Raw genomic sequence first — 26,000 nt, 5'->3', positions numbered from 1 at the left:
GGGGCTGAGACAAGGCAAGTAACAGTTCTAAACATCAAGGACCTTGAATCGTAGCATGATAGTGGAGCCGTTTCCAGTTCTCCTGGCAGTTTCAGAATTGCATATGGAGGCAGAAAGCCCTGGCCGTACACTGGCCCATTGTCAGGCTGTTGTAGGACACAAGAGGACTGACAGAGGGCAGGGAGCCGAGAGTGAGTCTGCTCCATTCCCACCAGTCCAAAGCCCAAGTCAGCTTAATTTGTGTTGAAATACACACAAAGAGCTTTAGTTTTGACCAGAAAGAGATTTTTATGTTGCTTTTATGTTGCCCTATTTAAAACTTTTGTGATAGCTGCTCACTGGCATCCTCTCACGTGCCTGTCTCTAGTGACAGATCAGAGGTTGGCTGAAGGTTTAGAAGAGCACAGTCACACCAACAGCTCCCACCAGTCTCAGACCAGAGCTGGGCACAAGATCAGTACTTCATCCTGAGAGGAAAATACCAGCACGCAACTCAACAAGGCCTAAACTCATTTCTGAATTAGTGCAGAGACAACTTTTGTCATGCAACCAGGACCTTCTTCAGGGGCTAGGAAGGAAAGAGCTGAGCACTCAGAGGAGCACATACTTTGTTACCTGTGTATGCTCTTCCTCCGCAGCTCTGGCTCTGCCTGAACACATGAATTCCCACATCACCTACCCACCTAGTGCTGCAAGGGTGTCACCTCCAACAGGAGCCAGGCAGGGCTGGGAAGCCATGGATAAGGCAGTCCCAGACCCCTCAGCATGTGACCACCTGGGAGAGGAAGCTGGAAAGTGCTGTATGTATTATGGATTGTCCTGAAATAAATTAGTGAGGTTATTAATGATTCTACAACCCCAACTCCCTCCAGAGAAACCCACACACCAGAAACAGGTTTTCAGTTTTTATTATTTTATCCAAGTCAGCAAATACAATTTTATTCAGACAGCTTGCCTTAGGGTAGCACCAGACTCCCTGCTGCCTGCACAGCCACCCTTTCAGCAATGAATGCTGTTTAAAGTCCTCCACTTCAGGTATTGCCTCCCAAGGGAAACATTATTCTATAAAATCCTCTCCCTGCTGTCCTCCTTAGGCTACTCTAGCACTCCTTTAAGCCTTTGCATCTGGGCTCCTGCAGCACCTTTTCTGTGGGGCTCTCCTTTTCCTTCATACATACACTGCTGCATCTCACCTCCCCCTTTTCCCAGGCCCCCAAGCATTACAATCTATTGTATGTACCATCTTACCCCCCAAAAAAACCCCTTTCTTCCACCCTATGACCTAGCAAAGCCAGCCCCAAGTCTGTGTAGTCTCTCCTTCCAACCACCCACTTTCCTACCCAGCCTATCCAGCTCTAAAGGCATTACTGAGCTAGGGCTTCCCTTGCTCTCCAGCTGCTCCTAGGCCCCTTCACTTGGGTTTTGGTTGGTTGTGGTTTGGTAGGGGTTTTTTTTGTTGGTTTTTTTTTTTTTTTTTGTTGTTGTTGGGTTTTTTTTTTCCTTCTATGAAAACTTTCCCCCTTTCCCTACAGGCATCTTGCCTTAAATTCAAGTCTGGGCTTCCAAGGGACACAGCACTGACAATCCTGTACTAGCACAGCCAGAGACATCACCAAAGGCTAGGGAGAGGGCAGTGCAAACTGCCTTGGCACCCCCCACCATTCCTCCAGTAACAGGGTATGAAGGACAGAGCCCAAAATATTCTTCCCAGAACAGCCTCAATACTCCAAGAAGCTGTCAGGGATGCTGCTTTGGGAGAATTGGCTCCACCTCATCAAAACTAATTCTTCAGGGTGAAATCTCCTGCAGCTTTGTCCCACTGCCTGCTGCACAGCTAGCACCAGACACCCACATGCATATACCCATGTCATTTGCTAAAGATGAAAAAACAGTGTGCCATGTTAAGTTTAAGAGTTAAACATGAGTAGAAAGCAGCCCCACACAGCTGAGCACACTGCCAAGCACATACAAGCTGCCAGCAGGGCAGGTTCACATCAGCACAGGCCATACCTACCTCAGTGCCCCACGACTGTCCCCAGGAAGCACAGATGCACCAGTAGAACAGTCAAACTAGGTGTCATCTTTACCAAGTGCGGACTAGCCTTCAAGTCTGCCTATATGGTCTTAGGCTGCTGATCAGAAGGGGTGACTAGCTCAAAGGATGGAGCCAGAATGGATTTTTGTATTTTGGCATCTGTGATCAAGGTCCAAAAATCAGCAGGAACACACAGTTTCTTCCTCATCCCAAAGATACTTTTCCAGACTGATCAAGGCCATCTCTCACAGACTACAGGTTTTGTTGATTGTTGGTTTCCCCGCCCTCCACAAGACTCAGCAATACACAGGAACAGAGAGGCACTAGAAACCATTTTACATCAACATAACTGCCACCAGAGCCCTTGTGGCTGCTCACCCAGCTCCAAGAGATGGAGCAGTCTCCTGGAAAGGCAGTCTCTTCCTGCACCACTTGTCTGCCCTTTGAAAACACCCACACCACCAACATGAGAATGCCTTGGCAGAACTGTTCCTAAACACTAAAGCCTGGAAATCAAAGGCAGGCAGCGGTTGAGGACCAAAGCTTTGCACCACAGCTACGTCTGGGATGTGATTTCTTTTGCCCATCTCCCATGTGGGACAGAGCTATCCCTCTGTTCTTGTTCTGCCTGCCTTGGCACTCTGCTGCTTGCCAGAGGCACAGAAGAATGAACAGTCTCAAGCTCTTTGTTCTCTCTCATGTCCTTCCAGGAAAACATCTGCTTTGTAACCACTGTCAGTGTTGGGATCTTGGCACTGACAAACCAGATGGACAGTCTCTGCCATAAAGCATTTACCACAAAAATGAGTTCTTGGGGACTAAATCACATGATCACAAACAACCCCCGAGGAGGGCAAGAATCTGAAGCAAACCAGGGTGGGCTGGCTGGAGGAAAGGTTTTGAAGCACAGACCTGGGATGGCAGTAGAGCAGACATTCCAGCTAGAAATTAGGGCTGCATGAGATTCGCTGCAGCTTAAGCCAAACATTACAAACTCTACTCACTTTACCCATCCACAACAAACCTGCCTTCCTTACTGCCTCAGATACATTTTCTGTGCCGATCCACGTGGCATAGGAGCAGCCAGGGTAAGTGTCAGACGCCTTGGGGGGGATAGAATGCAGAAAAGGATAATTAATCGATAGCTGTGGGTAACTGTCAACCTTCTAACACCACACAGCCCTGAATGACAAGGGCTGCAGGAAGCTTAAGACAGATAAAACTTCTGGGCTCAGTGCTTCTCCTCTTAACCTAACGTTTTGGTATGAACAACAATGATCCTGGGAACCCAGACAACAGTCAGGCCCAAAGAGCTGCTGGGTTGTCTTCTGCTGCCCCTCGTTCTCCCAGGCATGTTCTCTGATGGCTGAGACCTCCTTCCACACATCCACCAGCTGCTGCAGCACCCTCAGCAGAGCTGCAGTGCTGCCAGCACAACCCTCGCGCTCATTCTCTCAGGCACACTCAGCTTCCGGGTGGAACAGTCACCCGACGTCAGTATTCCTGCAGCCACCAGGAAAAAAAGAGGACAGTCACCCTTTCAGTGGGACAGAGACAAGGGGATTAAGGATTTTCCAAAGAGAAAACCAACCAGAGGGCGCATAAGGATTAGTTAGAGTACAGCCTCAGTGTGCAGGCTATGAGTGAGCACCGGGCACATGCAGCAGATGGCTGTTACTTGCTGCAAGGAATGATGCCCCCCTCAATGCCACAGCCCTCTGTGGCTATCATTAGTTCCCACTCACCCTCCTGCTTTGTTATGGCTCTAGCCAGCTCTGCCCACTCTGGCCTGGGGCTTGGAGCCTTTGGAGGTTTTGAGTCACAGTCTGCAGAGCTTTTCCTGAGGACAAACCAAAAGGAAAAAAAAAAAAAAAAATCAGTCTTACCAATAGGCCAGCAAGCAGTAAAGAACAGGCTGCAGTCTGCATTCAGCCACTGTTATGCTGCCTTCATGCTGCCTTCTGCCCCTTAGCTTCCAGTGCCCTGAAAACAGGAGCATCTCTGCTCTCTGCCTGTTGCTGGGACAAGTTCCTGTCACCAAGAGAACAGGACACAGGCTTTGGGAACCACTTCACAATCAGCTCTGACCACTAAGCAGGAGAGATGCAGGGGGCCACATACCCCCTTCTCTCAGCCTCGACCTGTCAGCAGAGGATGAGGCTGAGCCCAAGATCTGCAATGAGATGAAGTGCAAGAAAACGCCAGCACCAACTTCAGAGCCTGGGGAATTCCCTGAATGAGAAGGGATTGTTAGGTCCCTCCAAACTACCAATGCCAAATCATCAAAAACCTGCCCAACCATGCCTCCCCCTCCAGCGCAACAGTCACTTCATGTGTCCGGAGTCCTCCCCCCACCTTACCCATTTCTCCCACACACTCTTCTAGGACAGCTGACAGCTCAGGCAAGCTCAGAGACTTCAAGGAAGGTGGCCATCCTTCCAGTACTGCAAGAAAGAGGAACCACACTTTTAATCAATCTGTACGCTCTCTGTGACAGAGGGGAGACAAGGGTTTGGTGCTGCTGTGAAGCATCTGCACCCAAAGCAGCTCTAGTTCAGGGTTCTGAGTCAATGGGAGGAGAGCTGGAACTGCCTGTGACAAACTGAGTTGGTTTTTTTTATGGCAATTCTACCACTTAAGAATGTTTTACTTGTTAATATATGGCTGGGTCATACATTAAATGAATCTCAGAGATTAAGTGTAGTGGACAGAAATCAACAGGATCTCTACTTGTCTCACTTTTAAAACACAAGCAGCAAAGAGTACATATCTGGAAGCCTGTCACAGGCAGCAGGATCACTTGCTAACTCCTCGTGACAAGGAGCCGGTGGACCAAGCCTGCCCAGCCACGTACATCAGTTTGCCCCACGGACCGAACAGCACAATCCCCCAGACTGGGTCAGGGAACGAAGCTCAGCTTCTGATTCAGTCCTTGCTCTAGTGCACAGTGTGGTAACACTCGAGGTACCCACAGACTGCAGCGTAGGAAGGGGAAGCCACAGGCCCAATGAAGCAGGGCTGCCACTCTGGGTGTCTGCACTACAGCTTTGTATTTTTAGCCACAAACACCTGCCAGACCCCAAAACTTCCCACTTGCTAGGAATCAAAAGTTGCTGAGAAACTCTGCTGCAGTTGAAGTCCAAACGCCCCATGTGCTTTAAATGCTTTCCCTGAGCAAGAATTTTTACATTAAATTTAACAGTTTGGCTGCTCCTCCATTTCCAAATCACTTCTACCTGTGTCCTTTCAGCAATGAAAGACAAACATGTGGCTTGCTCTGAGGCCTCCTGCTGTTTACCCACCCCTTGCACCCATTTCTGTAGTTTGATAAGCTCTTCCTCACCTGGACGCTCACCAGGCCGCCTGCTCTCACCAGTTCCCAGCTGCACCTTTGTATCCAGCACTCTGCCGACTGCCTGCTCTTGGGTTAGCCGGGAGGACAGCTCTGCTTGACAGGATCTGCCAAACAAGACAAAGCCCATCAGAAATGCACAGGGACACTTCTTGGAACAACATGCCAGTCTGTGCACTCCTACATCCTGCAAGTACCTGCTTGGGGTGCCGAGGGACCGCATCTAACGCCCTGGGTTACAAACTGCTCCTTGTTCCTTCCCAGGAAGAGGAAGACGTGCCCCAGACAAAGCTCAGGGCGCTCTCCACTGTGCCCCATCTCCACAGCAATCTCTGCCCCTGTCCACAGAGGAGCTGCGGGGGGAGAAGAGAAGGAGGGGGCGGGGTGAGCAGGAGAAAGCCCAAGCCAGGGGCTACACCTGGTTTATATGAGAATCAAGCCTGATCCAAGGTTTCTAATGGGCAAGTGAAGCTACCTCAGGACAGGCATCAGGTTAAAGCAAAAGAGGCACATGAAGTTCTCTGGCTGTCATCATCATACCATCAATTCAAACAGTGTATCCTCAGAGCACGGCAGGGCCCTTCTACCAGGCAGCCTCAGCTCCTCCATTGGGGGGAAAAGACAAGTGCTTTGCCCCTTGCAGCTGGCAATATTGCTCTGCTGTCCTTCTGGAAGCCAATGCCAGTTCACCCTGGCTTGGTAGGGAGCAGACACCATTCCCTGTTGGGCTAGGATCTATAAGCAGTAGGATTAATGCCACCTTCAAGGACGTGTCTGTTCTACCAGTGGACAGAACAGGGCCCATGACAGAAGTCCAAGTGGGGCAGGGAGAAAAGCACCACAAAGGCAACAAAAGGCAGGGGAAGACAGAACTCAAAGGCAGTGATGTGAATGAACTGGGCAGGTTTTTCTGCTAGGTGTCAGAGTTACAAGAAAAGTATTCTTCACTAGCCGGGGCAAGATATTGCAAGTCCTTTGATGATACAGTTCGGAAGTTAGAAACTCTTTCCTGCCTTCACCCGATCACCAAGTTATACCCTGGTCACTGGGTCTCATACAAGCACAAAGGACTTAGCCTTTTGGTTCCTTCTAGTTGAAACAGGAGCACCCAGCATCTCTGAGAAGTCAGGCCATTTATAGCTCCTGCATCTGATTAAGGCTTCACATCTGCTCATATGGCTGTGGCTTTCCACTAGAGAAAAGTCAGGCAGGATCAAAAATGGGTTCAGATGCCTGGAGAGCTCTCCTGCCTTACCTTAAGCATCACCTGTAAGACAGTCAATATGACTTCTGACCTCTGTACAGCCCAAATCCTGTTTCCCAGTAGCCTTAGTGCCAACTCCTGGGAATGACTTACTTGATCTGATCCAGCAGGACTCCAGCATCCTTGGTGATGGCCTGAGCCTCTTTGAGCTGGCACTGTATGGCATTCCAGGTCTCATCCCGCTCCATCAAACAGCTCTCAGCCACTGCACGCAGCTTCTGCTCCTGACACACCTGGCCCTTCATCACCTCCACCTCTTCACACCTCTACAGCAGAGCAGAACGGAGGCTTAGCCTGGGAGTACTGTACATCACTCATATGTGCCTGCTCTGACACATCCCTGGAGTCCCTGCTATTTTAATGGCTTAGGCAGCCAGAGGGTTCCTGCAAAATTGCACCCAACCCAGTGGGAAAGGAAGCTGGATAAGGCTTGCATGCTGAATAGTTTCTCTCCACACCAAAACCAGCCCCACGGTTACAATTCCCCCTTCCTCTCCATTTGTAACGATACTCAGTAGGCCCAATTTCCCAAATCAAGAGAAGTCTGTTCACTAATGGCTGCAAACGTCACCATAAAAATGACACTACTGAAAAAGAGTAGTTATTCAATTCCTCCCACTCACACTTTTAGTTCTCCCGTGAATGGGAAACCCTGACATAAAGACTTCACAAGCACAGAGCACAGAAGATGAGTAGCAGATAAGCTGCACTTACGGTGTTTCCTGATCTACCTGACACCAAGTGTGTCCACTGGAAGAGATGTCTTTTCCTTTACCCCAGGCCATTAGAGATACAATCTAAAAATATGCTACCAATCACTTATTGTAGTGTGATAAGGCACTGAGCAGCTCATAGCAGACTTCTTACCTTGTGCAGCTGAATGGCCAATTCCTGCATTTCAGCCTCCAGCCGATCTGCGTAGGCCAGTTCCAGGGCATCACTGGGTGGCCGAGCATTGCTGTGCCATCGGGCAATGGCAGAGGTCATCTTCCTCTTGGGTCCAAACAGACTGGTGGGAGAATGGCAAACTGTCAGGGACCAAACACGGCACCACCTGGCCCTAGGCCCAATAGGGTGCCATGAGGACCTCTGCAGTCTCCTGGTTCCTCCAAGGCACCTCCAAAACCAGGAGCCTGTTACAACCAAGAACCAGGGGATATCAAAATTGTGAGGGAGACAGCCGGAACAGAAAATCACTCACTAGCTTAACTTTCCTGACCAGGCTGTGTGCATGGTTTGCGAGGGGAAAGATAAGAACTACATTACAAACACTCACGTGATGCCTATTTCCTTCAGATCACTCTCTGTGAGGGTCAGGAAGATCCGGAGGTCAACATCTTGCTCCTCAAACACTTGCAGATACTTCAGGCACCCAATCTGCTCAAGGAATGTTGCCAGGTCCTGCAGCCCATCCAAAACAAACTTACTTACACCCTCACAAACAAAAGCATTACTATTCCTCTTAATCATAAAGATCTGCTTCCTCATGTTGCTGTTATGCCTTCCTGGGTTCTAGCAGCAACAACGACTTCCCCTGGTTAACTGCCCTTCTCCATAGTCACATAACACAACAGGACTGGCCTGTCTGCTGCAGCCATTGCCTCCTGTAACAAATGCAGAGAAGGACACACCAACATCTGCCCTAGTCCTCGCCATAGCCATGTCTGGTAGCACACCCACAGGCCTGAAGGGTCTAGAACACCCCTCCAAGCAACAGCAACACCTACGCAAACAGTTCTTTGTACAAGAAATTGCTGCTTCAGAAGCATTTAAGTTTGGGCAGAGGTTTGGAATCAAAGGTGTTTTGGCAACAACTTCCCTTTTATCTGAGAAGGCCAAGAAAGCAGCTTAGGCAACCTTGGAAAAACCTCCCACGCTTGATAGAGTGACACAGTCTGCATTACTTCAAAGATAACTTTCTGTGCATAGTTACCTGGGGCCCTGTATAGGCAGGAGGCTCAGGAAGGATTAGATACTGACTAGAGCCCCCAGCTTTCCCTGGGCAGTGGGTCCACTGGCTATCACTGTTGCTGTAGCGGTTCTTGATCTTAAAGCTCTTGGCTTGTTTCCGACTGGGGGGACTGTTTGCATGGTCAGAATCCTAAAAAAGATAGAAAAAAGCCACAAAATGGAAAGGCCAAGGGTGATCATGCAAAGATATCGAGATCACTACAGCTAGCAAGTGCAGAATCCTGCAAGTCCCAAGCTCTAAATCCAGGCAGTGGTCCACAAACACAGGCAACAAAGACTAACAAAGCCTTTATTAGAAGGGGCTGAGTCATCACTCCCAAGATGGCAGCTTGGTACCATGGAATCATATGAGGCTCTTGCAATCCTAGCTGAGGAAGCAACATGCCAGAGCAAGCCAGCCAGCCAAAGCAAAGGGCAATGCTGAATCTTCCCTGAACCAATACAATGCACTGAGATTCTACCTGTGGGAAGCTCCTCAAGATACAGAGGACTTTTGCTCATGTTCAGCTATATCACCCTTCTGTACATCAGCCCCAGAGCTATGTCCTGAACCATGAGAGCTGTGCCTTGAACCATAGAGTATGGAGAACCATGGAGAGAACCAACCTCTTGCCCCTTCTGTACTTCAGAAACGCCAATACAGCACTTCTGTGCTTCTCTAAATCTTACTATACTGCCTGCTACCTTGCCAAGCTCAAGGACTGACCCAGCTCTAGCAAGTCACATCCTTTATTGATGACCACCTAGCTAGAAGTCTGTAAAGAGTTCAGAAGCTGAACAGAACTTAAAAATTACTGACTAGCCACCAACAACCTGCTCTAGAGTGAGTATGCTCTGAGAGTTGACTACTAGCCAGAGATCAAACAAGCCAATCCATAGCCTTCAAACATGGAAACTGGTTTTCTTGTTTCTTCCTCACCCAGCCAGGTACTACAGCCTCCTGTGGAGGTAGTGTCATAGCAGGCTGTGGAAGAGTGACAGCACTGGCTAAGCTGAAGGCACAGAAAGAAAAATTGAAAAACCCACCTCATTGCTTTCCAAGGAGCCTTCACTGCTGACTCCCAAGGCTTTGGTCAGGCATTCACTGCTGCTGCTGCTGCTCCTGACAGTTGCCAAGTTGTTGGTGAAAAAAATGTTATCCTCTAAAAAGGAATAGGAAATAAGAAGTTTGACGTTCAACTTCCTTACACTCAATGCTGTTGTTGCTACACAATTACCAGCAAAACCTGCTGGAGTTGTAAAGGAAGGAGAAACCCAGAGCAAGGCTTCATATGCAGCACTCATGACACAAGACGATTCTGAGACAGAAATATCACATCTGATCCCAGGCACTAATCTTTCTCCAAGTCTGTTTAGTACCACAGAGAACAGGAAGGCCGAGTGTGCATGTTTCTGTGAGGTTCTTGGTTATGGGGTGGAAAAGTGGATTATCACTACCAAGCCTGCACTCCCATTAGTACAGGAAAGGCCTTCCCTTGAGCCCAGAGCCAATGCACAGACACATTATCCTTTATTAATTTAGGAACTGCCCATAGATCTTTCCTTTGTGCTGCTTCACAGAATGGTGAGGTTGGAAGGCACCTCTGGAGGTCATTTTGTCCAAACCCCTGCTCAAGCAGGATCACCTACAGCAGGTTGCCCAGGTCCATGTCCAAGAGCATCTCCAAGGATGGAGACTCCACAACCTCTCTTGACACCCTGCTCCAGTGTGCAGTCACCCTCGCAGTAAAAAAAAAAAAAAAAAAAAAGCATTTCCTTATGTTCAGAGGGAGCCTCCTGTCTTTCAGTCTGTGCCCACTGCCTCTTGTCCTGTCACTGGACACCACTGAAAACACCCTTGCTCCATCTTCTTTACACCCTCCCTTCAGATTATTTCTACAAATTCATGAGATCCCCACTAAGTTTTCTCTTCTGTTGGCTAAACCATCCCAGCACTCTCAGCCTTTCCTCACAAGATACTCCAATCCTCAACACCTTAGTGGGAAAGGAACATGCAAGCCAAGGGGTTGGTCTCACATCCAGGTGTGCACTGCAAGCCAGACTGTTTTCTGAGGCAGTGACTTACCCCTGCTGCTACTGCTCTCCACATCTTGCTCATTAATTGGAGAGGTAACATCCCGATTCCGGATATTGTCTGCTTCACAGCTACCATCATCATTGAAGGTAACGTAGCCCTGAGGAGGGACCTGCTCTGTGTGCAAGAGGAAGGGAGAGCAAACAAAGATTAGGATGCAAGTTACCAGGGAGGCTCCAGCAGGAAAAACAACCACTCAGGGATTTGAAAATAATCAAAAGAAGAGACTGTCTTCTCAACTAGCAGGTTTCAGTCTAAAAAGCACAGAGGGAAAACTAAGAAGCATACACCTCCAGTCTCCCTCACAAACCCACATCAGCTGTACTTGATTTAGATGGTGGCATTGAAAAAAAAGCCAGAGGAAACTGCCTTATGGCAGAGGTGCACCTTAAATAGCAGCTTTCAGCATTTCCTCTCCTCTTCATACCACAACTGACAAAGGGGAAAAACATCTGCTTAAGAGAGCAAGTGCCAGCCATGTCCCAGCCCCAGCCAAGCACACCCTGTAAAACCAACCCCTCTGCATCTGTGTTAAAACACTAGTAGCATCCCACTATGATTTAAGAGGCTGACAGTATCATTTTGATACAGCCACTACCCATGGGATAATATGTATCTGTATTATGAGGATGAACCGAACTTTGAACATGCTTTTAAGTCCATATTCTTGGCTATTCTAGACAACCTGAGAAAAATCTATGGCTATGACACACACACAAGAAAACAAAACTCATACCACTGCATCCAGGGGTTGATGTTTGAACTGGGATCATCTTTCTCTTGGCCTATTGCAAAGGTTTTGTAATCTCATTTTTAGTAGTATTTCAAGCATCAGGGAAGACAAAACTGACAGGTCTAGGAGCAGCAAGTTCACTTCCACGATCAATGATTTCTTGGCCTGTATAACCACTTCCTCTGTCATCGGCTTGAGAAGCGTTCTCGAACTTTTGAGCCTACCTCAAAAAGGGAAGCTGGACTGTTCTCAAGAGTCAGGGGAACAGTAATTGAGGTAAGAGAAGTGTTTGTTCCATAGAAGTGTTCCACTCATCAATATCCAGCCCTGACAGAAGAGTTCAAGGGGTTTTCTTTTTAAACCAGATATTGGATAGCCTTGTTATGATGGTGTTTGCTATCTTTGTTTCTGTACAAACCACGTGTGAATCCCAAATGAAGAGAAAAAATTGTTGGCACAGAAATAGCTGCAAAGCATTTGAGACCTCAAAGGACTCTCAGTTAGGCTTCTAACTATTCTCACCATAGCGAGATTGCTTCTTTCCCCCGATTCCAACTGCTGTTATCTTAGCCAAAGCTTGGGGTCCATCATGGATGCTGGGACCCTTGGTCCTACGAACAGGTCTCTGTCTCTGGGGAGCAGAACATGATTCATCTGAGGAACTCAGCTCTTCATATTTTCCTGTAGTTCAAACGCAGATTGTTAGCAGCACAGTAATTCATTTACCTACTTTATTTACTACTGGTCCTATAAATGCAGTAGAAAAAAACCCCAGAAACATTAAAAGAGGGAGGGTGAAACAGTTTAACTAGGTCAGAAAAGGGCCAGCAGGCAAAAAAAAATGTTGGATCCATGCCTCTTCCATCCTCAGAAATGCTGGAATTTCCAGGACAGACCAGCTAGTACTACCCCATAAACACAGTAACATACTTTCAAAATAAACACCTCTCTTCAGGTTATATCTTAAAATGAACAAGCTAAAACATCTCTCTATTACCTGGACCCCTGCAGAAGACCTTGGGCACTGGGGCTGCATGCAAATCTATCAGCCCCACAATCTTTGTATGTCCATACTTCATGGCCAGTGTCCGTGCTGTGGCTCCAGTGTTATCTCTGACATCTGCCTTCACTCCCTGTAGAAAAAACACATTTAAAACATACATAGCAGAGGACACTATACACAAAAAATTCAAAGAAGCCAAAGAATTGTCTTAGTTCCTCCATCACAAATACAGGCTCAAGTTTGACAGACAGTTCAAGCTCCACTAATACCTTGTTGCCTTTCTAGTTACCCAGTCTCCCCAGTCCCTGAATGCTGAGTAGCCCAGGTATATGGCTCTTGTGCATTGCCACAGGGAACTAGTTTGTTTCATCTGAAAAACAGTTTGCATTGCTGCCTCCTTCTGGAAGTAAGCTGGACCAGTTAAATGGGATATTAAAACCAAATTGTTTAACATTGACACATGCACACTCATAAGTTTTGTGGAGGCAGAAGATGCCCATTAGCCTGAGCATGCAAACATGTAAACACAATATAGAGATTACTGCTTTAGCTGTTTTCCAATTCAGTCATTATTTAGTTAAATCTGGGCAGTTAGACCTCACTCCTATTCATGCAACGCCAGTGTAAAATCAGAGTACTAGCTTTCAGAAAGCACATACTTTGAGAACAGTCCTGGAAGTCTGGGACTTCAGAGGTGACTGTCACCAAGGATCAAACATAACATTGTAAAAAGTCTTGTGTCAAACTTGTGGTTCTTCCTCTGAGGGCTGAAACCACAGGTTTTCAGCTTTACAGAGAACTGACTTACATGACTGATTCTTACAATCACTTACATGATTGAGAAGGTACTGAACAATTATCTCATGGCCAGAAGCAGCTGCTTCCATCAGAGGTGTATATCCATACACAGGCTCCCTAAAGAGAGAATAAATGCACACATGGACTAGGATAATCAAAGCTGAAATACGCTGCAGTCCTTGCCATACCCTAGTAGGGTATCTCCAGCCTCTACCCTCAGCTGATCACAAACTCTACCATGTATCAGCTGTTCTACTGCACCCTGGTCTATCTCAGTAAAACTCCCAGTGGAGATTCAGTAAGTGTTACTCACAGCAACAGATTACTCTTCCAGCTGCAGATCTGCCTTTCACTGGCAAAATCAGTTTTGCAGGAGCTAACAAAGCAGGAACCTCTTGTTGACCTCATGCAATTCAATACACATAAATGTACAGGCAATTCCCAAGACACAGGAGTGCACTGCACACTAAAAAAAACCAAACTGAACTCCAAGTGCAGAGAAAATTCAATAGAAAGACTTGTAAAGTGCACTTGAGTTCAGAAGGTGTTGCACCTGTTTGCTTTCAGAGTTTAGCCCATAATTAAACAAGCAGTAAATCTAATTTCTCTTGATCTTAGTTAAACAAACAGTGACAACATGGGCAGACTTCACTGTTCAGTTTGCAGGTCACCTTCCTTGTATTAGCTAATAGAGTGTGCATACTTCCTAAGGTACAGGAGGAAAAACAAAAGCAGGCATCTTCTCTGTGTTCGAGTGTGCTTGCATGCCAACTTCTGCTTTCACATCTGAAATGAGATATCTTTTGAGAAATGAAATGACAAATTCCTCCTTACTTGCAGTTGGCATTTGCCCCATTGTCCAGTAAGAACTTGACCATCTGCTGATGTCCGGCACTAGTGCAGTGAAATAACGCAGTCCAGCCGTGAATATCCTTCATCTCCAGCTCTGCGCCTTGCTTCAAGAGAACAGAGAATGTTCTTTACTGCACCCCCTCTGCTGGGTCTCTTAGCCACTGCCCCTCTGTGCTGTGATACCAAGAGAGTTTAAATCCCTGTCAGGAAGCTGAACTCGCAACAAAACACAAATTGCACACTTTGGTTGCAACTGGTGGAGAATCCTACCCTGTGCATTTAAACCATGTAGTGTGGCTTTACCTATTTATTATGGGATACACACCTGTAGAAGAAAGTAAGCAACACTTTCATTTCCACAGCTGGAGGCCAGCATGAGCGGCGTCTGCCCTTCTGGTGTTGGGATGTTCACATTCACTCCCGCTTCCAGCAGCAGGTGCACAATGGTGTCATGCCCAATGTAGGAGGCATACATCAGTGGAGTCCAGCCACCACAATTCCTCTTATTTAAATCCAGATCTCCACTAAATAACAGAGAAAAGAATTCAGCTGAACTACTGTACTGGAGCTGTAGATCACAGTAGGCTCCCGCCGCCTCTTGCTGTCATCACTGTATTGACAGAAAGCTGAAAAGAATTCTAGCACTGAAACCTGCATGGGAATTTCTACCCGCTCAAGATAAAAATTATCAGCAGACTCACCCCTTGAAACTTTGTGCCTAAGAACCCTTTGGAGTTCCAGCAGTGTGCCCCTGTTGCAATGTTAGACCAACCTGTACAGCAGCCAGTGAAAAACCATAACTGGCAGCAAGTAACCGTAGACCTGTGTCCCTCCCAGCCCCTCCTTACCGCTGAATACACTCCTGCACCACTTCATACTGGCCAACGGAGGAGGCTGTATGCAAGTCCAGGGGAACGTCCAGCTCTTCCCGACAGATCATCTGACCAACCCCATGCCACATGGAAAGACTGCGGCTCAGCAGCTCCGACTCACTGGCTTCATCACTCAGCTCTGACATCCCGCCCTGAGTAACCAAAGCAAAGCAGAACTTTCAGCTGCTCATCTCCATTTTCTATAGAACACAGCATCATCTGTTGCACTATAGCTCCAAGGTGCCATGGGCTTAGAAGGTGAGGTCATCTCAGAGGTATAGTGCTTCAAATTCCTACCTGTACTTTGATCACCTCCTTAGCCTGAAGCAGTAAGACTTGCTGAGGAGTTTTTGCTGGCAGTTCTTTCTTGCTGCAGTGGACTCTGGGACTTGAATACACTAGAAAAATAAAAGCCAATAATGCTATAAAGCCATCTTTCAAATCTCATTTTAAGAGTTCAGAAGCACTAGCTTTATTTCCCCCCCTTCTAATCAAAATAGGCCTAAGGCAGCTTCAGATACCCTTGTCAAGAGAAGACTAAATGCCTATTTAAGTGCTGATGGCATGCTCAGTGTAATACAAAAGGATGTAATACTTGGTCTGCATGTTTTATAATTCAGACTGAGAATTAAGAATTCATGTGTCAGACATTCCTGATCTTTCTCCATCTGTCTTATATTACAGGACAGCTCTGCTTAAATTAAGACATGGTCATTAATAATGACAACTGTCCACTGCTCTCAAAAGTAGTTAATATCACCTGAATAGGGTGCACACTTCATTATGTCGTCAGGTTGTAAGTAGATTGTTTCTAACCACTTATTGTTTCAGCACTTCAGAAGCAGCCCAATCCCATCTCTGTGAATCTTGGAAATTACTGAAACACTTCGAGCAGCAGTGCACCTGCCCATTCATTATCTGAGCATGTCCACCATCCTGCAGACAGTAACTTAATTACAAAGCTAGTACAGTTTCACGACTGTCTGAAAGGTTTATTTCCCAAACCTAGCCTTAGGGAGCAATTGCATATTAATCATTTTAACCACTCACAGGAGAGTGTTCTTGTTTGGTACTTCATAAAAAGCTGTTCAACACAGCTGCATCTATCATCTGAGGTCTTCAGCTGCAGTTTCAGGCTACATCCAAGTCAATCCAACAGGAAGCACTTTCCCCTCCCTGTAGTCTCATTGCCCACCACGCAGCACTTCTGGGATTTGCCTCGTCCCACTATATATTAAGTTGGGCAGCAAAGACAACATAAAGTATCTTTTTCTTTTTCCTGATAATTTCTAGCCAGTTTAATTCCTCAGACTGATTCATTCCGGGGTCATGCAAATGCCAAATTTGGCATTGGTGAAGCATAAAAGAGCAGGAACACGCTTTTCAGCAGCAGCTGCTCTTTCGACTGCCTCAGTTGTAACATTTCAAAACGATACTTCTATTTCTAAAGAATTGGGAGTCTGTCTTGTAAGCACCTTTTCTTATAACATAAGCAACATGCCTTTAATTCCCACCTCTTTACTCCCCAGCTGGATCCTTTCTCCCACACCTTGCTTTTTTTCCACACCTTCTTCCCTTTAAGACTACAAAAGCACCATCCACTCTACCTAATCAGCAGGTGCTGCTAATAAATGTTTCCTTTCTTAAGATATCTGCAAAAGCACCTATTGTAACTAATAGCTGCAATTTGTAGTACACTGGCAACTCAACGGCCTCAGGCAAGAATATGCGGGGGGGGGGGGGGGGGGGGCAGAACACAAAGGAAGACCTGACCGCTTCACAATCAAAATACAAGGAGATATAAGTGGATTTAAGTGGATCATAAGGGGGAAAAGTAGGAGTGTTTCTCACTACAACAGATTAAAGCTGCCCCTGGAAGGCAAAAAGGCATGTTCACAGCTAGTTAAAGGAGGTAAAATCTAGGACAGTTTGGGGAAGCACATTCAGATGAAAGTGAAGCTCACTGTTTCTCTCTGCAGACCTCTTTGTTAATTGGATATGTTAACTATAAAAATCACGCATTTGGTCTTTATTAGGATCAGCCCCACATCAGGTACTAGTTACCAACACAACTTTGACAAGTTGATCCACAGTCAACAGGGCAATATTGACATGACAGAAGAGTTATGCTTGACTCCAGAATATTCAAGACTCTCAGTCTCATTCCTACCACTTGCACTGTGCTCTAACTGCCTATGTCTTTGCCTTTTTTTTTTTTTTTTTTTTTTTTTTTAAGTGAGATTTCACCCCAGCCTGAACTGGAACATGATGTGTTCAGCAAGCACCTGAGCAAATACAGAGGACAGCTGAACAGAATTCAGAGGAGAACAATAAAAGTGACCAGAGCCCTAAAAACTGAAATGAAACGACTGGGTGAAATGAAATCAAGGTTGTCTGGTCTGAACAGGAGATGCCTGGAGGAATCAAGTGATAACAGCCTTCAAATATATAAATGGCTGCTGCAGAGAGGACAACAGAAATAATCTGTTCCTTGTGGTCATGGTGAATATAACAGGATATAACAGGCTTAAGTTGTAGCATGGAAGATATTGGTTAAAGACCACAAAAATCCTTGTAAAAGTAAAACCAAGAGCACTGTGATGGATTACCAGCAGAGATTCAGTTGCTAAGAATAAACTAGACAAAGACCTCCTGAATGTTTATAGGCTGTTCTCTTGCTCTGGGGCAGAGCAATTAAGTTAACATTTGTTAGAGACCTTCCTCAGCCCCATGAGGCTGTTATTAATGTTATATTTACTACATCAACACCTAGCTATTTATCAGAATCAGAATGCTACAGTGCTGAGACTCAGACCAGGTAGCAAACACCACACTGTCCTGGATTCAGAGAGTTTGCTGTCTGAGCAGATGAGAAAACCAGAAGGCAGAAAAAAAGAAATATACCATTAAAAACTTGATACAAAAACTGCAGCAAAAAGTGCCTTAGTATACCTTTTTGGATGATATGCCTAAGGAACAAGTGACAGTAGATGAAAGAATGGCAGAAGAGCCATACTAAAATAAATGGGAGGCAATCTGAGAAGCAACTGAGGCAACCAGTTCCAAACACAGAATAAATCCAACACTGCTTGTTAATCACACTCATCAGCTGTAGGAATCACATCAGTTTTCACAGGATAGCAGTGTGTGAGAGAAAGTATTCCTACAGCATGAGCTCCAGCTGAGGACCCACAACACCTAGGTTCAACCCTAGGTGTGCCTGTTGAAAAGATACCAAGCTCTTCATCTGTACCACGAGCCTGGCACTCTCAGGCACGTTAAAGCACATAATACACTCCAAAAAAGACAAGAGAAGAGGGACAAAACCACTTCAACAGCCACATTAGGGAGCACATTCCTCAGCACAGAGTCTATGCCTGACAAGGCACAGCACTCCAAGGCAGCTGGACACCACAGACCCCGGGGCTCGATGCCGAGCAGGCTCCAGTCTCACAACGATGCACTTGAAGAAGAGCAAGCCCGCTTGTAGCTGTCAAACTGGTAACTACGTGGCCGTTCCCAGACGTCTCGCAGCAAAAGGGACGTTTCAGGCACGTTATCCCTACACCTCACCGGGCCACAGTTCTCCCGAGGCCCTCCTAGGAACAAGGTCTCGACCCAGCGGCGGGGTAGGCCTCAGCTAGAGGACTGGAACCCCTCCGATCACGGGTCCACCAAGACCGGCGACCGCCTGGGGAACGGCCCCATAAGCGGCTACTCGCGAGCCAGCCCTCCCCACAGTCACCGGAAAACAACCACCGACCCAACCCGCCACAGGCCCCGCCGCCCACTCACCTGCACGCCCGGTGAGCTCCGCTACCGGAAATCGCCCCGCCCGCGCAAGGAATGCTGGGAAACCTCCGCTGGGCCCAGCCTCTAGACTACAAAGACCAAGAGCCTCCGCGGTGAAAAGAAAGACTCCGCCCCTTGAGGAGCTGGACCGATAGAAGGTGCCTCTGTGAGGAGGCGGAGCGAAGGCCAGCCAATGGGATTCGGGCTCCGCGGGAGGGCGAGCGGGCGGTTCTAGCAGGCGGGGCGGGGCGGAGCCAAGCCGGTGGCTGAGGTACGGGGAGGGGGAGGGGGCGGGAAAATAAAGCATACCAGACGTGATACGGGCGGGCGGAGCGATCGTCGCGGAGGTTTCAGAGCTGCGTTGTTGCTGTCTGGCCCCTCCTGTTTTTTCTTCATCTTATAAGTCACGTCGGTTCGCTTTACCCCGCTGCCAGGACCCCAGGCCGGGGGCTGAGGCGGGAGTGGGGGGTTCGGAGGCGCCCGGGTGGGTGCTGTGTGTGAGGGGGAGGGGGAGGGGCAGTGCAGGGGGAGGCGGAGGAGGAGGAGGAAGAAGAAGAAGAAGAAGAAGAAGAAGAAGGGGCCCGTGGCGGGGAGCGGCGCCGGGAGGAGGCGGGGGGGAAGGCGGACAGCCGCTGGCCGCGTTGCCAAGGCGACGGGGGGGCGCTGGCGCAGGTGCGCGTGCGCCGGTAGAGCCGCCATTTTGGCGGTTATCAGGGTGTTCCCTCAGCGGGTTCCCTCAGGGCGTCCGCCTGATAGTGCGCGTCCCGAAACCTGTCGGTGTGGTGTGACGAGTGCTCAGGGCAGGGGTTAGCTCGTCCCCAGGGCTGCGGTGGGCTGCGTGCCCGTGCCTACCGCCCCGAAGCGAAGGTTTGTTTCCTGCTGTCCCCTGCATCTTTCTCGGTTTCTCCCTCCTTGCCCTCGCACCCGGACAGCGAGGCTCCTGAGATGGATGTGACGGGAAATGTCAGTTCTAGTGACATGGAGAAGCTCAGGATTTCACGTCTCAATTGGCCCAAGCTCTCCAGAAAGTGCCTGTTGTGTTATAGCTGTCTAATAAGTCTGCACTTTGTTTTAAACATAGAGTACTGCTTGCTCCCAGGCAAGATGCTGGATTGGATGGCTGATAAGTCAGATCCAGTATAACATCCTTAACCCTGGGAGACTGACCTTCTCTAAAGTTGGCAGCAGGAGCCACAGTAGGGGGTTGTTTTTATCCCCCTGGGACTCCCCTTGCCCTTCAGCAACCTCTGCTTACTGTCAGAGCGTAGTACTTCATCTAGCCTTGGGGATTTCCCTCCACTTTACCTAAATCAGATTCGGGGGTTGTCTGGCATGAACAAAGCTGCCACGGTATGGATATGGCACATGAAGTATTTGTAGAGGCACTTTGCAAGTTTTAAACTTCCCAAGGCACAAGATGAGTTTCATTTTGTGTTCAGAGGAGCGTTGTTGGTCCATGCCAACACAAGTAACGGTGATGATGTAATCATACAAACAGTCATTTCAGTACGGAACAACATACAGTCGCAAGCCTCTTAACCTTTCTTGCCAAACAGAAATTATTTACTCTCATGTTAGATTACCCAGGAAATAATGCAATTGTAGCATAAAATTTCAAAAGCAAAGGTTTTCTGTGAGGATTGGTCATCTAACTTGTTAGTACAGCAGTAGTCCCAACTGTGTTGTCTCAACTCCTCGTACAGCAAGGAACACATGAAGAAAGAGTCTGCTTTATAAACACTGAGAGGTCAAAATCTAAGAGCGTGCCTACTCTCAAATATTTTTTATACAAATCCAGTGGGAAAAAAAGCAAACATGAATAATTTTATCTATCATGTGAGCAGCAAGGAGGGGAATGCGAGAGAAATAGGGAAGAGGAGTAAAAAACAGCTGAGAGCAGAAATGTCAGCCTTGCCTTTGCTGCGTTTCTTCCCTCTCCATGCAGGCAGTGTCAATATGCCTTTCTGAGAACACAGTTATGAGTCAGTCTGGCTAAGAATTCTGAAAAATGCTTCATAAATGAGGGGCTAAACTGCCCCTTGTGTGGCCCCAGTTATGGGTGTATATGGTGAGCAGGGCAGAAAGCTTTCAGCCCTCTGAACTCAGGTGGGAAGGAATGACTCCAGAAATGCAGATTTTATTGTTCACTGCTGACAGTGGAAACCCTGGGAGTGCTGAGAATTATGCTGACCTTGAATGCACCTGCTTTGTTCTTGTTTTGTACTGATGTTACCCCTTATGTTCTTTCGTGAGGTGTACTTAAGCTCATCTTTCATTTGATTGAAGGGAAGCTGTTTGAATGGCCTCAGAAGAGCAAAGTGAGTGTACAGAGCATCCATCTGAGCCTCCTGCAGCTCCTGTTCAGAGTAACAGAACATTTCAATGGGGAGCCATACTTGCTGCAGTGAAAGATCAGCTCCCGTCTCTGGACTCTGACACCTCCACAGTAAGCATTGGAAACGGCCTTTCTTTCTCACTGCCTTTTAGAAAAAGCTCTCAAAAGCAAGGTCACCTTAGCCAGGCATTTCTGAGTAGCTAGTATGATATCCTTGATGGGCTACCTGTTCTGACTATTGTAGCACTGTGCATTAATCCACAGCCTTCTGGATTATCTCAAATTGTCAAAGTGTAATTGTCATCTCCTTTCACTGTATTCTTTTGAACCTGAAAATGGGACTGGTTTCTCTAGACAATAAGTGTTTCTAGTCTGGGTAGAGGAGGGTGGTGGGCATCTTGCAGAATGAGTCTGCGTTTCTTTGTTTGTTCAGTCAAAAGTACAGTATGAAAGAAGCTTACTGCTGATTTAAAATTAAATTATAAGGTTTTATACTTGAGAGTATTATGCTATTCATTCCAATAATGTACTTGCCAGACAGTAGGCCTGTTAGTATGTTTTTCTATGTATGGGATTCACAGGAAAGTGATATTCCTGAAGACTTTGGGGTCCACTGGAAAAAGCATTTGGCAGATGTTTAAATCCTGGATTCTGTTTTTTTTCCTGCCCATAATCCTCCACAAGCCATGTTGCCTTATTGTGCTTCAATTCTACCTGCAAAGAAGCATAATGCCACTAACCATTTAATATAAAGTGTAAGATTGATGGATATTGTGCAGTATTCTTCACCATTACAGGTTGTTTACTTGCTGGGTCTTAGTGTCTGGCACAGGCTGCCTCTTGGCTGCTGAAGATCTCTGTTTAGAGAACAGCAACAGTGTGATGGAAATAATAAAAGTGCCTGCCTCTCTAGTTCAAGATGCTAGCTCTGGCATTGACTTTTCCAAAGTGATAATGTGTCTCAAGACTCAATTATTAGTGGCCTTTTGTCCAAATGAGAATATTTTGTTAATTTTCAAACATGTATAAACTTGAAAAAGTATTTTTGAACACTTAAAGGATATATTTTATTCTAACTTATTATGGCCCTTAATGATATGAAGGGAGTCTTGTGAGCAGTGAAGGAGCCAGAAATGTCTCCATAGGGTATTTATTACTTATTATTAATCAATCATCAGAAGCAGTGTGATCTAGTGGATAAAGTGTTGATACGGATTCCATGACTTGTTTTCTGCACCTGGCTCTATCACTAACATGTTGGACAAGCTATATTGCCTCACTGCTTGTCAGTTCCCCTCTACCTAAATTCTGGTTTAGTTATTTAAAACAACCATTGGATTTTAGTATGTATCTGTATACTGTAGGTTAAGGCCCAACACTCAGAAGTTATTTTTAGGCATTCTTGTTGTATAACCATACCATAAGGTTAGGACAGAGAGATAGCTTTGTACTTTGCTGCCAAATACCATTCTATAACTAAATCATGTTGAACATTTTTTTACGTATAAACAGTCTCTAAATTCTCTGTTTCTATTACATGTGGAAAAAATTTCCTGGTGAAGGAACTGAGGCAAACTATTTGGCACTTAAATGCTACCCTTAATTTGCATTCAAAAGATCTGGTTGTATAATCCCTCTCCTGCTTAAAGTGGAACAGTAGCCTGCTGAGCCTGCGGTTTCAGTAGTGCACCTTTGTCCGACTGGTTTCCACTTGTGTGAAGATACATTTATGCATCTGAGATCTGTAACCTCAATGGGCTGTGCTTCTGCATACGAAAAGGGCACTGACAAATGTGTTCTATGCCCTGAAGTACTTTCATTACCCTGATATGCAATTTATTAAGAGGAAAGAAGTTCTGTTGCAGTTTGCTTCAAGTTAAGAGAAATTAACTACACCAGACAGACAGAATTCTCCGCAGTGTGGGTTACTGGAAAGGTACACTTGCAAAACAAAGGGACAAGCAGGAAATCTGTCTCCTGACTGCTGAGGATGTGCTTAATCTCACTTTGGTGTCTATGCATAAGGATTCATCTCAAATGCATACCTTATGTTAAGAAAAGAGATTTTCAAAGCTATTTAAACTCTGTCCAACCAAATATAGATAATGGTTTGCATTCTTAATAGTGAATGTCAGGGTCCTGATTGCAATAATAAGCCTTCATGGCCCTGCCCAGCCTCAGCTGGGGCTCCCACCCACATGCCCAGCAGCTCTATTTAAGCTCAGCTCTGGGCCTTCACTCTTTGAGCTATGTTGGAGGAGTACTGATTTCTAGCTACAGTCTTGCTTGATTCAGACTTTCATCTGTGAACTGACTTTCAGGCTTAATCTCTGACCTGCCTCATCACCACAATATTGCCTTATGATCTGGATTCTTGACACAACCTGGTCACCACCTCTGGTCTGTCCTGCTTACTCCTCTTATGTAGTGTGGGACTGGGCTTTGCCTGGTGTGGCCCTTACCTCTCCAGTTATGTGCTGCCCCTCCTAGCTTCCCTTCCCTTAAAGAGCAGCCCTGCTCTTGGTATTCCGTGATGGTGAATGAGGTAGTGCAAAGAATCACTTGGGAGTTAGAGAACTTGCCTACTCTTGTCATCACTTTGCTCAGAGTGATGTTAGTTATCAAACTCCCTGGTAATTCAATGTTTTACATGGTTTTTACAATTGTAGCTTGCTCAAATGTTAGGCCACTGTAAGACAGCCTAGGTTGCTGAGTGTTGGGTTATCAGACTGTCTAGTGAAGATGTGACTGCAGAGAAAATTCTTGTCTCTGAACTTCAGTCAAATGGTGACAACATAGGATTTGTAATTTCAAAACAGGTATTTTGGTGAGTGTTATAGTCTCTCATTTAATTTCTCTTTTTTTTGTTTGCAGTCTGACTGTGAGAGTGATGGGGAGCTTTTCATCTTCCAGCGGGAACAGCCAAATTTAATTCCTGACCTGTCAGAAGAACTGATGCAGTTTTCCCTGGAAGACTCAAGTGTGCAGGTTGTTGGCTGTTGTGTGCAGCCTGTAGTACTGTATCCCCACTCTTCTGGTTGTCTCCAGTATGGGTAGCTGCTGTTATTTAACCTATTTGACTGAATTGTGTGATAGAAGAGCATAGTTCCCAGTGCTTTCTCCCACTAAAGACTAGATCTTTCTTTCTCTTTATACAGTGACCCTTTAAAGTTTTGTCTGTTCTTGTGATTTTAGACTGGTTTTGTCCCATCTCCTTGCAGTTTTTATTATTGCTGTTTTACTGGTTGTTTTTTTTCCTATGCACTAACAGTTACACTGTGCAATGACTCCTAAATTTTTCAGGGTTTGAAATAATTTCAGCCACCATTTTATGTAGAATTAGTTAGGACAATATAGTAAGGAGGATGAGTATGAAGTTTATCCCTTGAACAGCTTTCCTGAGATAAAATTATTACATTGCTTCTGCAGTGATGAAGATTAGCCATCATAGGAACCTGGAAGAGGAGCAGCTGACCCTACTATTCCATCATGGGAAGACTAACATTGTGCTGGTTTTCCCCAGTTGTTTGTCTTGTAAGAAATGTCATATGATGTGCACATGTAAGGAAAATTAATTTCAAGGATGTTTAGCACTTCCTGAAGTTAAAGTCTCTGGAAAGTAAACAGTCTTACTCTTTTCCATGATGGGATATGGTGTGTGCTGTTTCCAGATGGTGTCTGAGTTGGAACTGCTATCTTCCAATCACTTTGATTTGGTTTATTGTCAGCTTCTAAAGCTTAGGGAGATATGACTTTCTGCATGTGTGTATTGTCTCTACCTGTAGGAAACCCAGGAAACAGAAAGACACCCATGGGAAGTCTGGAATGGAGATCTGGAAAGTTTTCGCTTTCAGAAGAAAACAGATGGTGCCCAAATCATCACAAAAGAAGATGTACAAATGATTAAAGATGAGACTTCCAATCTGGCCAGCCATACTGAAGAAATTTCAAGCCAAAAGGGAGCTGTTCTTGAAGAGTCTCTTACAGATTCTACAGATCACCTTGAAGAAAAAGAACTGGGCAGGAGACAGGCCAGGGAAAGAAGAGACTCTTGGCTTAATACAGCATTGTCTGTGGAAGAGCTGGACAGTAAAAGAGAGAGAAGAAAGCTGATAGAGACAAAGATACTCTCCAAAATAATTCTGGAGCCGTCACTAGGCCACCCAGAGCTAGATATCAAGCCTCCCTCACATGGCGTTAGCAACAGCCTAGAAAGAATTGCTAAGGAAGAAGCCTCCTCCGGTGATCATCTTCAAGAACTGACCCATTTGTCATTGCAGGTAAGTGGCCCAAACAAAAAGTTTTGGGGAGTGGTGCTTGTGGGGTGGAGGGCACAGTGTATTTCTTGCAGAATCCTACTAAAATAACTGAAATGCCAAATTTTGCACACACTGCAGTGTTCTTTGTTGCTTTCATTGTCCTGAACATGGGTTTTGTTGGGTCATGTGCTATGCAAGCTACCAAAAGCTCTTATAGAGTTGTCATTAAAAGTCCGTAATAGTAGCAAAAGCCATGGGTCAGCAGCATGGTTCATGGTCTTGCTCAGGAAAGCAAGCCACAAAGCCTGTCTCTGGGAAGGCAGGGAAATCTGGTCCCAGGCAGACTTTGCATTAAAACAGTGAGCTTTCTGGCCTTCCAGCATCTTGTCTTTTCTGTAGCACTGATGTAATGCTGGAGGTGAGAAGAGAAGGTGGTTAGAGTTGTTCCTGAAGTCTAAATCTCTTCCACCTAAGGCAAGTGCTTAGGTCTGTGGGATGACCAGCTTGTGTGTTTAACTGGTATGTGCCCCAGTGTGGAGAGGTTGTTCTCTTCAGTACTATAGTTACACATGTCTACTTCCTTACTGATTTTTAAGGTCATTAGGATGTAAGCAGCACAGAACAGGAACCTCATATTTCTGTTAAAAGCCTTCTATAGAA

General features: G+C 46.2%; 2 protein-coding genes across 12 annotated transcripts in view; one reads left to right on the top strand and one right to left on the bottom strand.

The window, feature by feature from the left end:
• Positions 1-892: 892 nt before the first annotated feature.
• ANKS3 (ankyrin repeat and sterile alpha motif domain containing 3) lies at positions 893-18,811 on the bottom strand. Of its 3 annotated transcripts, XM_049791289.1 has the most exons (18): positions 18,750-18,811; positions 15,252-15,352; positions 14,931-15,106; positions 14,408-14,606; positions 14,065-14,186; positions 13,266-13,347; positions 12,427-12,562; positions 11,952-12,110; positions 10,688-10,813; positions 9,649-9,764; positions 8,585-8,752; positions 7,928-8,052; positions 7,519-7,660; positions 6,745-6,917; positions 5,379-5,494; positions 4,396-4,479; positions 3,781-3,875; positions 893-3,538 (listed from the first exon to the last, which is right to left on the bottom strand). In XM_049791289.1, exons 3-17 carry the CDS (start codon positions 15,098-15,100, stop codon positions 3,793-3,795), a joined length of 2,001 nt encoding a protein of 666 aa, XP_049647246.1. In that variant the 5' UTR covers positions 15,101-15,106; positions 15,252-15,352; positions 18,750-18,811; the 3' UTR covers positions 893-3,538; positions 3,781-3,792. The 3 variants fall into 3 exon arrangements, 2 of the variants coding, with proteins under 2 accessions (XP_049647246.1, XP_049647245.1); XM_049791288.1 differs by lacking the exons at positions 14,931-15,106; positions 15,252-15,352; positions 18,750-18,811 and having other exon boundaries at positions 14,065-14,182; positions 14,408-14,489; XR_007504538.1 differs by lacking the exons at positions 893-3,538; positions 3,781-3,875; positions 4,396-4,479; positions 18,750-18,811 and adding an exon at positions 5,585-5,740 and having other exon boundaries at positions 5,403-5,494; positions 15,252-15,348.
• Positions 18,812-18,993: 182 nt separating this feature from the next.
• Positions 18,994-26,000, top strand: part of DNAAF8 (dynein axonemal assembly factor 8) — a 96,602-nt gene continuing 89,595 nt past the window's right edge. For 5 of the 9 annotated variants that reach the window (XR_007504543.1, XM_049791476.1, XM_049791475.1 and 2 more), the window contains exons 1-3: positions 19,365-21,192; positions 23,956-24,069; positions 24,867-25,361. Coding sequence is in view for 8 of the 9 variants with exons in the window: in XM_049791476.1 (XP_049647433.1) it covers positions 21,046-21,192; positions 23,956-24,069; positions 24,867-25,361 (756 nt within the window). In the remaining variant the exon portion in view is untranslated. Of the gene's footprint in view, positions 19,018-19,066; positions 19,155-19,364; positions 21,193-23,955; positions 24,070-24,866; positions 25,362-26,000 lie in introns of those variants that run through there. The other 4 variants (XM_049791471.1, XM_049791470.1, XM_049791472.1 and 1 more) reach the window with 4 other exon arrangements.

Source organism: Accipiter gentilis, chromosome 33, assembly GCF_929443795.1.
Source record: "Accipiter gentilis chromosome 33, bAccGen1.1, whole genome shotgun sequence".
Classification (NCBI taxonomy): Eukaryota; Metazoa; Chordata; class Aves; order Accipitriformes; family Accipitridae; genus Astur; species Astur gentilis.
This window is presented reverse-complemented; position numbering and strand designations above follow the sequence as displayed.

Coding starts and splice junctions, on each gene's coding strand:
- ANKS3 (XM_049791289.1), bottom strand. CDS start 15,100: ATGTCAGAGCTGAGTGATGAAGCCAGTGAGTCGGAGCTGCTGAGCCGC. Junction 12,111..12,426: donor GGTCTTCTGCAGGGGTCCAG/GTAATAGAGAGA, acceptor TTTGAACTACAG/GAAAATATGAAGAGCTGAGT. Junction 3,876..4,395: donor AGAGTGTGTGGGAGAAATGG/GTAAGGTGGGGG, acceptor GTTTGTCCTCAG/GAAAAGCTCTGCAGACTGTG.